Genomic DNA, 12,854 nt, shown 5'->3' with positions numbered 1-12,854 from the left:
GGACAGTAGAGCTTTGGGAAAGGCCAGCAATTAGCCTCACAGCTCTTGCTGAATCAAATGGTACAGATATGATTGTGACAATAAACTCGAGTAGACCCATCATGTCCCATTCAAACGTCAACTACGACCAAAATAGCAAACAAGATTGGCCCAATTTTTGGTAAAACTCAAGCCAATCATATACATTTATGAGACAGTTCCACGAGGAAACTGCGCAATCTTTCTTTTTTTTTTTTTTCTTTTGCTTATTTATTTTGGAAAATGATTTACCTACAACACCTTATACAACACATTGTACAACAATGTGTTGTATAAAGTGTTGTAGGTGTATCAGTCCTCATTTATTTTTTCAGAGAGAAATGCGAAGGACTCAAGACCAATGTTTTGAATACCGTACCGGATGGCGTACCGGTCAAGACACTGGAACGAAATATTTCGGTACCGGTATCGTTTCGTGTACCGTTTCGGGATAGTCGATATATGAATAAATTATATATATAAATATATATAACAATTATATTCTAAAATAATAGTTTATATATAAATAAATTATATATAAATATATACATACATATAAATTATAAATAGTCTAATCTAAATTGGGGGTCAAAAAATAAACTTGTAGTTTGAAAAAACGAAAAAAAAAAAAAAACACAGGCCGAAATATAGGCCGGTACAGGCCGAAATTTAGGCCGAAACGGCCGGTACTGGCCGGTATTTTGGTCGGTACGGTATATATCTAGTACCTGTACCGGCCGGACGGCCGAAACGAAAAATTTCGGCCGTACCGGCCGGTACGGTACGAAATTAAAAACATTGCTCAAGACAGTATAGTGAGTTGGTACATGTGCGTGCCTTCTAAGATAATCAGTGTATGTTTAAACTATACTCGGAAAAATGGTTTGTTACATCACAAATATTATGCAGAGTGAGAAGGCATACCTAAAGGAGTCAATGCCAGCATGAATAATCTACAGACAATGAAATTATTCAAGGATGAGTCAATGCCAGCTTTAGAAAGTAGGAGCGAAAGATTTTCGCTCCGAACCGGAAAAACCGATTGGATTAGACCGAAAATTATGTTGGTCGGTCTCGATCCATGGTGTATGAGAAATTTAATTTTCAGTCTAGTCCTAGGGTGTATTTTTTTTTACCAGACCGAACCGAATCAGACTAAAATATTTATATATAAATTTTTTAAGTATTTTTTTATATATAATATTTTTTTTATATAATAATTGTATAAGTTAATTATGTAATTTTCATCTTATCTATTACTATTGACCATTTAAAATGTAAAATAATATATGTTATCAATTAACTAATATATCATATGATAAATAATATGATAATATATGTTATTATATGTAGATACATACTCTCCTATTTACACCTAATTAAAGTAATTAGGTAGTTTTTTTTTAAGATACCTAAGTTGCAATTAAGCATAAATAATCTATGGACAATAAAATTATTCAATATTCATTAATCATATATAAAATGTTAAAATTTTAATATAGATCATTATGAAAACTAAAGTACTAAGTTAATAACTATTAAAATCATAAATATAATTATAATTTTTTTTAATGAGCAGTAACATAATCCACATTAAAAAGATCATTTAATTTTAATTTTACTAATTAGATTAATTTTTTGTATTAATTTATCTTCCATAAAAAGAAAGGAAAAAAAAGTTCACGGACTGAATCAAACGCTAATGGTCCGGTCTATAGGTGTAATCGCTCCAGTCCAATCTGGCAAAAAAGGTGCATCAAAATTTCCGGTCTGATTACACCCCTATTAGAAAGTATCAAAGAATTTTGGCTATACATAGAGTAGAACTCCAAATTTACGTGATCGCAGGTTGTGAAGATCACTTTTTTAAGGATTTTCCTTTTTCTTTGTAAGCAATTTTTAAGGATTTGTCACTATAGAATTGAAAAGAAGACAGAATTAATTGAAGCCTAATAACAAAATAAATGGACTTTTACAGGTAGAAGCTTTGCATAACATCCGTCTCATTGTCATTGGAGTCTATCTAATTCAGGATCTTCGTCTCTCGTACTTAATCTGCCAAAGCTCAACATCATTCCCTCTGTCGTACTCCTTCACATACTGTGGAATTTGTGCAATATTGATGCGCTTGCCAACAAAACATGGGACAGATCGCTTTTCAAAATCCTCACACTCTGCATCACAGTCACACAACCCCATAATTTGGCTGTATCAAAGAGACCCCACGGTAAGGAACATCTTAGACGGTAATAAGCTTACCTTTTTCATCTTTCAGGTAACTACAGAAATGTGAATACCCATTTGCAACAACATCAAGATCACTGAGACTGAAGTTGTAGCGCTTTTCCAATGCCAAGTATAACACCTGAGTAAAATAGAAGGTCATTTATCATTTATTTGATCGACGTGTGAGGACTTTAAAGGGTTCTGATTTGGAAAGACAAGGGATGTCAACAACTGTACCAGAGAGGATCTTTGGCACGCATGATATAACTAATCATTTTAAATATCTGAGAGATCCATTAAGGCTTAGTTCAACACATTAAAAATTCATGACGTTTTAGGCCAAAAAAGAGGACCGATTCTAACAACTTGGTCGTTATTGATTTTTACCTTTTCAGAACCCAGTGACATCAATCTCTCTAAAACACTGAAAAAGGCATCAGTCAAGTCATCACTGTAAATTACATCAGCAGCTACAAGCAAAGAAGCTTCTTGGACTTCTTCAACTTCAGAAAGGGTCCATTTGTACCTGGATGACACTACTAAACAAAATGATTCATGTTACCAAAATATTGAGATATAGTAAAATTTGGGGGCGAGGGGTGGGTGGTGGATAAAAAAATGGGTATTCAACAATTCCTAAAAGACATTTCTTGAAGGGTATATATGTTTCTCTAAATATATAAAAAGGCAAACTCTTGTTGCCTACGGGAAACAAAGGGTTGGGGTCGGGCTTAGTGTATTTTGGGTTGTTTTTCAGGGGCTTTTTGGGTCATTGAGGTCAATGGGCAAGGTGTTTTCTTGTATACATCAGTGTAATTGGTTATTCCTTTTTTATATATATAATATTTTTACTTATAAAAAAAAATAAAAAGGCAAACTCTTGTTGAACCAAGCATCTTTTGGCTGTCCTCTACCATTAAGTGCTTTGCACTGCCGACTAAAACAATATCCCACCTTTTATTCAGAGGGGACTTGCTTGGGCTTACTCTAGGAGGCCAGGGGCTCATCCAATCAAGTTCACGTACTTGAACAGCAGCTCGACCGTTGAACAGCCCCGAATTAAGGTCAACATTCTTGGCACAGTTTTCAAGGATTTCATCACCATGGTCTGCAAACAATTAGCAAGTCTTTTTAACAAAAGATAAAAACGTGTCACTTCCTGAAGTTAATGTTGCTCACATCCTGACAACAAGTTCATGCATTGAACTACTTATCTTTCAAACCCTACCTTTTTCTGCCAGGAAGATTTGAAAATATTTTTTTTTATAAGTAAATGATTACATTAATAGTATAGGCATAGCCCAAGTACACAAGATGATATATAAGAAGAAAGAACTATCTACGTTGAAGGAAAGAAGAAAATCATGAAGGCCTAGACCATTTGCAAATATATCTGACAACAGATGGTGAAAGGATGATAATATGGTATAAACACCGGCAACTCGAGGTTCGTGAGATGATCATCCGCTCAATCAAGTCCAAACCTTTTATTCCTCATCTAGTTTGTAAATTAGAAATGATTCGCATGAATACTTGCAATCCAAAACCATTCATAATATACCAAGACAGCTTTAGCAGAGACTATTAGCAAGTAGTAAGCTTGAACTGACCTGAACATGAAGAGTTATGGATTTATTGTTAAAGCACTGTAATCAAATTACAGCCTTACACGCTTTATCTAGGTGAAGACATGTAAAACATTATGTCAATGAAGGAGTTGAATCTCTTAATAAGAATATTGTAACAGAAATGGATCGTGAAAGCTTCAATTCATAATTTTTTTCGCTTAAAAATGTTATTGGTATATAATAACCTGGCATAAAGATGTTCTCTCCCAACACAGTCTTCTCTTAAGATAACTCTAATTTCATGCACTCTATTTTACACTGCCTTCTAAGTTTCCACTTCCCAATTTAACAATTGTCTGTCTGTGAGTGCGTGTGGTGAGAGGAGGAAGTAAAATATCAGCACACTGTATTTGAGACATAGCTGGTCAGGCATTTATCCGTCCATCAAACTAAAACACTTCCGCCGACTTTTCGAGAATGAAAACCAAAACCATTGAAGAATACATGATTTGAGATACTTTCACATGACTAAAGATTGATACTTGGTAGAGGCAAGTTACCATACCAGTCAGAAACACCGTCTCTGCAACACGTGCAAGTAATATACCCACCAATCCTGGTGAAGAACGTAAGAAAAATCTTATAATCCAAAATATAATCTTTCATATAGACAGTAGAATTTGAAGCAAAAATTTTAATCAACCACACAATCTTATATAAATTTGAAGCATTGTCACAGAAACTTATAATTTTCATTGTTTGATCGGTGCAGATGGCAGTTAATAATACAAGTATCGCTTGCAGGGAAAAAAAATCTTGCGACCAAAGTTTTTCATTCCCCAGAACAGCAGCTCTTGACAGAACTGCAAGTTGATCATTTTCCCTAGCAGTTGTCTAAAATGTATTTGAGTTTTCAAATTTTTAAGTAAGTTGAATTGATGGTGGGTTATCCAGAATCTAAGTCTTGTATAACATATCATTTAAGAACTTAAGCATGGTCTTTTTATCAACCACGGATCTACCAACATCATCATCAAGTGAAGACCCCATATTGTATCTTGGAGCTTCGGTATTACTTTGTCTTTCTCTTCTATTTTACAATTACCAAGAAATTTGTATGGAATTTTGTTATTGATAAATCTGGTTTACCGAATTTTAGATGGAAATAGTTCATTTGGATATTTGCTTTATTTCTGTTATAGATACTTTGGAACAATTAATGTAAGTAGTAGTTCTTTTTTAGAATGAAAGGTTTTTACAAGAGCTTTGGTTTTGGGATTTATGTAACCCCCAAAGCTCTTACACCGATTGTAAAAGGTATTCCTCCACCATAAGAGAGGGCTATTAATAAAATTGGGGGTGCCATCCCTCTTCTAAAAAAAATAACAATAATAATTAAAAAAAAAAAGACCCCATATTGTATTAGAAATAACATAATCAAGTCTATGAGTAGGTTAACCCCTGATGAGATATATGGGAAATATTTGTTGGTGAAATGCACCAAAATAATAACGTAGGAATACCGATGATCGGCATACCTGTTCCAGCACCAAGTTCTAATGCAACAATTCTATCATACTCAGATGAAGTAGACATCTTATGCAACACAAAATCACATAACACTAATTCTGCTTTCCAAACCTGAAACAGGAAAAAAAAATGGAGATCAAACAACAATAACCTGCAAACCGACTATTGGAATCGAACGCGGCATAGAAATCCAAAAGAAAACAACAAGAAGAAACTAACAACTACCTGCAAACCGACACTTGGAATCGAAGATGTGATATTGTGCCGGATGGTCAACCTATGACAATGGGAAAACGGTTCTGCACATTAAAAGAATACCCACATCAAAAAATTAGCTTTGAAGCTTGGATGTCCACGTACGTAGTGATAAATAGATACGGTATATGTATACGGGAAGCTTACTGTTGCGTCTACTTAGAACAAGATCACCGTCTTCGTCCACGCCAATCGTTTGATTCATAGAAGCCGTTTCATCTTCATTTTTAGAAGCATCAGCAGATTTACAAGATGGAAGAGAAATGGTGAAGTGGGAAATGTGCGGCCCGGATAGGCCAGGCGGGCATCCCAGGTGGACCTCGCTCATCACCTGCTCCTCCTCCGCTGTTGCTGTCTCTACATCGTTCATTTGCCTCGACATATCCACAGTTCCTTCTTCTCGAGATGATGATGACGATATTGGTCGAGATGGTGATAGACCGGTTGTGCTGTAGCTGACAAGCAAAACCCTAAATCCCCAATTGCAATGTGCTTTCCCATGCTTGTCCGGAATTTGTAATTGTATTGGAGAAACGGATCGTTTTTAGGACTGCCTTGTGAACGACACAACGTTTAGTGCTCAAATTAATTAATAAACAGTCCTTAAATGTGTTAAGAAAAAGAATTATTTGTAAGCTTACTTTATTTTTTAAAAAAAATTTTTAATACTTATAATGGGCTTTAATAAAATTAAAAAATAGCAATCCAAAACTATATGCGTGAAATACGTAAACATGTCCGTATTAAATCCATATTTGAGGAATAAGAGTATTAGTATTGATCTATACATATATATATATATGTAAAATCATTTCTTTTGTATATTCACTTTGTCATTTAAGTAAAATTTTTACATTGACTTATGCATATTCGAGACAGAATAATATATTTTATTATTATTGATTTTTTGCTAAAATTAATTTTTTTTTTATATATTTTGTAATTAGCATCCATTACATACATTTGACATTAATAATAAAAAATATTAGTTTTTTATATATTATATTAAAAATATAATAAAATGAATGTATAAGTGAATATTTGTTATGTTGTTGAAGGAGAGAGAAAATGAAAGGATTATGAGATCACTAGCATTGGACTCATCAAATGAGTCCAATATTCAAAATCTGATGATTTTAATTTTAAAATCGTGGCATTGGATTCATCATATGCTCAAATGTCAAGCTTTTAGCTACAGTACATTTTCCTTAATCTTCAAATTTAAAGACTCACTATTCACACTCTATAACCATTATTTTATTTGCTTAAATTATTATTTCCTAATTTTGAGTCACAATATATTTAAGTGGGAAAATAATAATTTAAGCATCAAATTAAATTATTAATTAACATATAGTTAATGTAATTATAAAATATGAAAAAAAATAAATTAAAAATATTATTATTAACAAAATAATATTATATTATTATTTTGATGAATCCAATAGCTAATCCAATGTAGGATTATGGATAGAGAAGTTTTAGATTTATGAAAAATATGTATTTTTCATCAAATTTTAAAAATAAAAATGATAAATCAAATACTAATGCTCTGAGAGAGATAGAGTGGGAGGAAAGAGAAATAATGATTAAAATATTATTTATAGGGTGAATAGTAGTTATACAAATTTGGATAAGCATTGTTCATAGATAGTTAAATATTTGGATATGCATAAGCCAATGTAAAAAATTTTAAGATCATATTATACAAATATGACTTTGAATATGTATATGTATAAATCAATGCTAATGCCGTAATACGTTTATTTGTAAAGTTTAGATAGTGAGTTGAAATGAAAGTTAAAAGTTAAATAAAATATTATTTTTTAATATTATTATTATTTTCAAATTTAAAAATATTTGAATTATTTATTATATTTTATTTAAAATTTTGAAAAAATTATAACGATAACACGATGACTTTTAATCCAAACGGTTCCTTTTAAAAAGAGTACCGCAATATAAAACAGAGTATTTCCCTAAAAGAAAATCTCTACGATCATATGACAAGAAGATGAACTCAGAGGGAGAAATTGGCAAGGAAAGAAAGTGATCGTGTCCTTTTCTACAGATGCTTGCCAGTAATATGAGAGAGAGAGAGAGAGAGACCAATCCCACAATGACTATTCAAGGAATTTCCCTATGAGAATAGAATACATGGACAAAGAAAAAGAAGAAGAATGAAACTGCTTTCAGATTTTAATAGGAATCTAGTAGCTTAGAATGCCCAAACACCGATTTTTTCAGCATGTTGTTGCTTGCGAAATAGTAAAGCAAACCCTTGTGCTGCCTGCTAGTTGCAGACAATATTAGTTGCTTTACTTTGGTTGCCCCCGTAGCGGACAATAGGAGAACACATCATAAAGCAGTTCCGTGAGCAGTTAAAGAATATAACAAGAGGAAATATAGAATGGAAAGAATTGCTTTCTTGGTTTCTAATTCTGTCATCTTTCATCTTCCCCTGAGAGCTGCAACCCGAGCTGCCAACTCATCATACTCTGGTAGTTTAGGATGCACATGCCCAGCAATGCTCAGCATCTCTGGTTGCAAGGAACTGGCTCGAACATGCCTTTTTGTTGCCTCGGTTGAAGTTAATTCTAGTGGAGTAGATGCTGCTCTAGCAAGTGGAGGATCCAAATCAGAGGTTGTTCTATTCCTCCTCTTGTATTCACCTTCTGATTCTTGTCTAGCATCTATTTGTTTTGTTCCAGACGAATCTATCTCCGTAACACCATATCCTGGTGATGGTTTCAAGTTTTTCCTCCTAACTGATTTTGGTTTCGGCTTATCTTCAATGACAGGTTCGTTAACACGTCGAGCTTCCTCCTCATCCGCATGACTTTTAAATTTTACCGGTTCCACTGAACTGCTTTCATTTTTGTCAGCTCTCTTTTTATGATAAGGTGGAGATTTGTAGGACAACGGCCTCTTAATTTCTACTTCATCCTCAGAAACACTTCCAACTGAACTTGAAGAATTCTTGGATAAATCTGTCGTCGTCTCATCTTCACTACTGCTAGGCATCCGGTATCCATCATTTCTGCTTGTAATAAAACCCCTTCCATTGCTCAGTATGCTCCCAGCCTTCTGTTTATATCGTTCTGGCACTCCATCGTCCTTGCTTTTCTGCCATCTGTCATCATCATCGCTTGAAGATCCACATTTAGGATTCTCCTGCAAGAACTCATACATGTTGCAAATAGTAATCAGCAACACAAAGAAAGGTTAACGTGCTAATACAAGTATGGCAAGTAGGGACTAGATTGAAGTATGCAGTGGAAGCTCTGCATCCTTGTGGATCCCCGACTGATTTAAGGTTGAGGACCTTGAACTCCTTGCACCAAGATTAGATTGTTAAGAAAACTACTTCAGAATCTCTGAATTGCTTTGCATTCCCTTCTGAATGTCTTTTATCAATTTTGGAGGAAACTACAGTAATAGGCAGTGAAGCTTACTTGTTTGGGCGGAGTATAGAGTTTTTGTTCCAAACCCTTGCTATCCCATTCTATATTAGTTTCTTGTGCAATGTCTTTCAGTAACTGAAGCTTCATGTCCTTTGTAGGAGCATTTGACCTCAATTTCGCAACAAACTGATTAAGTAAAACCATCAGCTCGGTCAGGACTCCAAACCAAAGGAGTAATATATACTTACTGGTATGAAGCTATGAATATCAGAGACTGGCAAGAATAGTGCACACGAATTTACCTCTTTACTTGTAAAAGATTCGAGGGAATTTCCATATTTCTCAGTAAACATAGCTCGGAGGTCACGTAGTTCGGGCAAATCAGCAAATCTTGCTGCAGCATATATCAAAGATGCTACAGCTTCTTTACACTCCTCAGGGCAATCCCTATGCAAGGATAAAACAAACAAGTGCAGTGAATGCATGTGAATCTCATAATTAACACAGTTCAATTTAGTAAAATTATAACTTTCGTACTGATAAACTATAACTAACACGTTGAAGATTGAAGTCCAAAAGTTAGTTCTAAAAGTGTTATGTGTAGCAAACACGAAATTTCAATAAAAATGATTTAAGTTGTGGGCAGCCACGTGTACCTCTGTTTGTGCATGATGGAGAGATGACTGGAGATACACCCACAGAGCTTCTCAATGAATTCGTAACAGGTTGACATGTTTTGCTCGACTAGAAGCCCTTCAGCCTGTTCACCATATACGCCGAGTTAAAAGCTTTAACTAACGTATCAAATGATCCGTGTGCATGCATTTCCCATTTTACATATATATGCAAAATGAGGATTGTCAGCTATGTTCTTTTGCTCTATACGTGTGTCAAAGTAACCTTAATCTCTTTCAACTATCCATACACAGACATTTGACCATCTATAAATCTCATATTTACATTAGATTGAGGAATCTAATTCAACTACATTCGGGATGGGTTGTGGGTGCGAGACCCATCCCATCCTTCCCCATCAGTTCAGCATTCTATGGCACAGAAATCTTGTGTGCAAGCACCAAAGAGATGATTTAGCAATCTATGCATACATTATCCGTATCTGCAAAGGAAGCCCTTCACCCAGTAAGGGTTTCTGCTTAATGCCACCCTTCTCTCCAACCCTTCCATTTTTTCATCAGTCAGATGAGAAGGGAACAATTAGAGACAAAGAAAATGACAAGATAAACCCAACCAAAATCAAAAGCACTTTTACGAGGCGTGCAACTGTTCTTGCTAAAATGCCCCGTAGTTCTCCAAAAACCCTGAGGCTACAATTTGGTCAAATGCCCCGAAAAACTATAATAGAAAGAGTGATTCCATCCTTGAAACAGGGGACATGTGGGGAAGGAAGGTCACACATGCATGATCGATCTAACGTCGCATGAGATGCCACTGTGGCAATGAAAAACATTGGGTCCCACTTATGAGGGCCTTTTTTTTCTCCATTAAAAGAACTTATAAAAGAGCACGACCGGTGAAATAAATTTCTGCCAATTTTCTATCCTTTGAAGAGTTTGACGGAGGAAATCCTGAGGGAATCTCAACAATCGGCGGAGGTATTAAATAAATAGAGAGATACAAAGCATGTAAGGATGCAAAAAAACTGCCAGATTTTATGCGTACACACGGAAAAGAAAGAGCAGTTCAAAATTAAAAAATAAAAATTAACAACCTTAAGTTATCTATAACCCACTGATCATCAAACCATCTACGGCAAATGCAGAAACAGATACAAAAGTCTAGCACACAGAAATCCCTGAACCTGAATCAACCCGGATAAGGGAAAATACAACTTTTTTAACGAGTTCAGGCTATAATATTATCTATGATGAAAAAGTAATCTTGAATCTGAGTTTATAACAATATCAATACGGAGAAAAACTGGGACAATACCGGAATATCATAGAACTGAAACCCAAATGAACCTGAAACTTACCCTGCCATAGGCATTGATGTCAAGACCACTCCTGAGAAGATCAGCAACATCATTCTTCAAATACTTCTGCACCGCTTTCCTCTTCTTCATTATCCCGTCAAGCCGAGTATTTACCAGCTTTAGATTTGATTTGCTATATCAAGGTAAGCCAAATTAAAACAACCCCAACAATCCATACATATGATCAAAGAAACAAATAACCACAATTTAGAAGAGCAGAAGAAAAAGAAAGAAAATTTATGTCGGGGTTTCGACGAACCATTTCGAGTAGAACTTGGACTTTAAGATTCCGTCGAACATGTTGATGTCCAAGAACTTTGGAGAAAAACTTTTCCGAAGGCGAAAGAGAGGGAAAGATGAAGACGTTGTTTGCCGGGAAGGGTAAATAAAGATTCTGAAATGGTTGAAGAAGGTGTAATGTTAAAGTAAAGAACAAAAATGGGAATATGGGATTCAGGTTATATCAAGAATCAGCATTCGAGAGAACCCGAAGAAAAGCAATATGGAGAGAGATCCAGAGAGTCGCAGAATTAAAGGGTGAAGATGGAGAGACGGAAGTCTATACTATTTGTTCATACAAACATATAGTAGAGGAAGAGGGAGAGAGGAAAGGTCAAGCAGAATCAATGCATACCCCCCGGAAAAACAAGAAGAAAGAATTAGCTTTGTATTATCAAGAGGAAAATAATGAATTAAAAGTTGGCCACAGAGAGACTAGAGAGAGAGAGTTGGGGGGAAGAGTTCTGCCACGTCGGACAGTCGACGAGCTCGATGAGATCTCTCTCTCTCTCTCGGTGAGAGTATTTGCGCGGGTTTTATCTCTCCCCGGTCGTTATAAGAACTCTAATTACCATAATACCCTCCATAGGAACTCTACACTAGGAATTCTATGGCTTATCGGTCGAGATTCCACGTCGTTAATTAAACCCTAAAAATAGGTAATAAAAAAAACAGAACATTGTATTATTTTCATCATCAAAATTATGAACCCACCATTTTTTTTTAACCATTTCTTGCGGTTTGCAATTTTTTAAATTTCTAAAAAAAAAACATGTGTTTTTTAGCTCACACGCCCTAACAATGACACCATGTTCAATGAAAATTTCTAGAAATTTTCCTGTTAAAAAAAATATAGTTATCGAAGCATCAACTATTTGGCATCTTCATCTCTCATATATTCTATCCAAATAAGAAAATTTATTAACTTTTCAATACAATTATATAAACTCTGTTGTTCAATATTAACGGTTACGATTTGGAATTACTTTTATATATATATATATATAATTTATGGATCAGTTATATCTGATAATTTTTTTTTTTTAAATTTAGAGTGTGAAAAGTGAATAGTAACTGATATATAAATTTTCTCTATATGATAAGTATCAATGTACTTGGTAGAGCTTAACTTTCTTTCTCTCGTAACAAATTAAAAAAAAAAATGAAATTTTACAATAAATTAAAAAAAGAAAACAAGAACAGTAATTCATGTAGGAGATTGTCCGACAAATTAAGTTCCTTATTTTTCGAAACATGAAGACAAAATGTGTAGCTTCCCCGTTAATGGCTGGCCTAGCTTCACGGGCCGGCATGGAAATTTTCCATTGCAACAATAATGTCCTCCAAATACAAATTGGACAGATGAAAAATCAAATCATTTCATCCAAATAACGAATGTTGACTTCCATTAATCAAGCTGGCAACCTTGATATACACACATACATGACTCTTCAATTAATTAAGATCATACATGCTTCTTGAGTAATGAAACTTAACTAAACTTGCAATTATTCTCTTGCAAAATAGAGTTCACAGGGTGGTGCCGTTTGACTTTTGATAGTTTCAATCTCTTTTCCAAAA

The 12,854-nt window shown here is 34.6% G+C and overlaps 2 protein-coding genes across 2 annotated transcripts; both read right to left on the bottom strand.

Moving 5' to 3' along the window:
• Positions 1-1,960: 1,960 nt before the first annotated feature.
• On the bottom strand, positions 1,961-6,333 carry LOC109006110 (methyltransferase-like protein 22). Its single transcript, XM_018985280.2, has 9 exons — positions 6,310-6,333; positions 5,745-6,099; positions 5,568-5,641; positions 5,351-5,453; positions 4,378-4,428; positions 3,199-3,352; positions 2,632-2,770; positions 2,278-2,383; positions 1,961-2,192 (listed from the first exon to the last, which is right to left on the bottom strand). Exons 1-9 carry the CDS (start codon positions 6,331-6,333, stop codon positions 2,047-2,049), a joined length of 1,152 nt encoding a protein of 383 aa, XP_018840825.2. The 3' UTR covers positions 1,961-2,046.
• A 1,185-nt stretch (positions 6,334-7,518) lies between these two features.
• LOC109006107 lies at positions 7,519-11,784 on the bottom strand. The gene is made up of 6 exons (XM_018985273.2): positions 11,254-11,784; positions 10,995-11,127; positions 9,658-9,761; positions 9,304-9,448; positions 9,053-9,187; positions 7,519-8,771 (listed from the first exon to the last, which is right to left on the bottom strand). Exons 1-6 carry the CDS (start codon positions 11,292-11,294, stop codon positions 8,049-8,051), a joined length of 1,281 nt encoding a protein of 426 aa, XP_018840818.1. The 5' UTR covers positions 11,295-11,784; the 3' UTR covers positions 7,519-8,048.
• Positions 11,785-12,854: the final 1,070 nt, after the last annotated feature.

Source organism: Juglans regia, chromosome 7 (genome assembly GCF_001411555.2).
Source record: "Juglans regia cultivar Chandler chromosome 7, Walnut 2.0, whole genome shotgun sequence".
Classification (NCBI taxonomy): Eukaryota; Viridiplantae; Streptophyta; class Magnoliopsida; order Fagales; family Juglandaceae; genus Juglans; species Juglans regia.
Note: the sequence above shows the minus strand (reverse complement) of the source record. Positions and strands in the feature narration are given on the sequence as shown.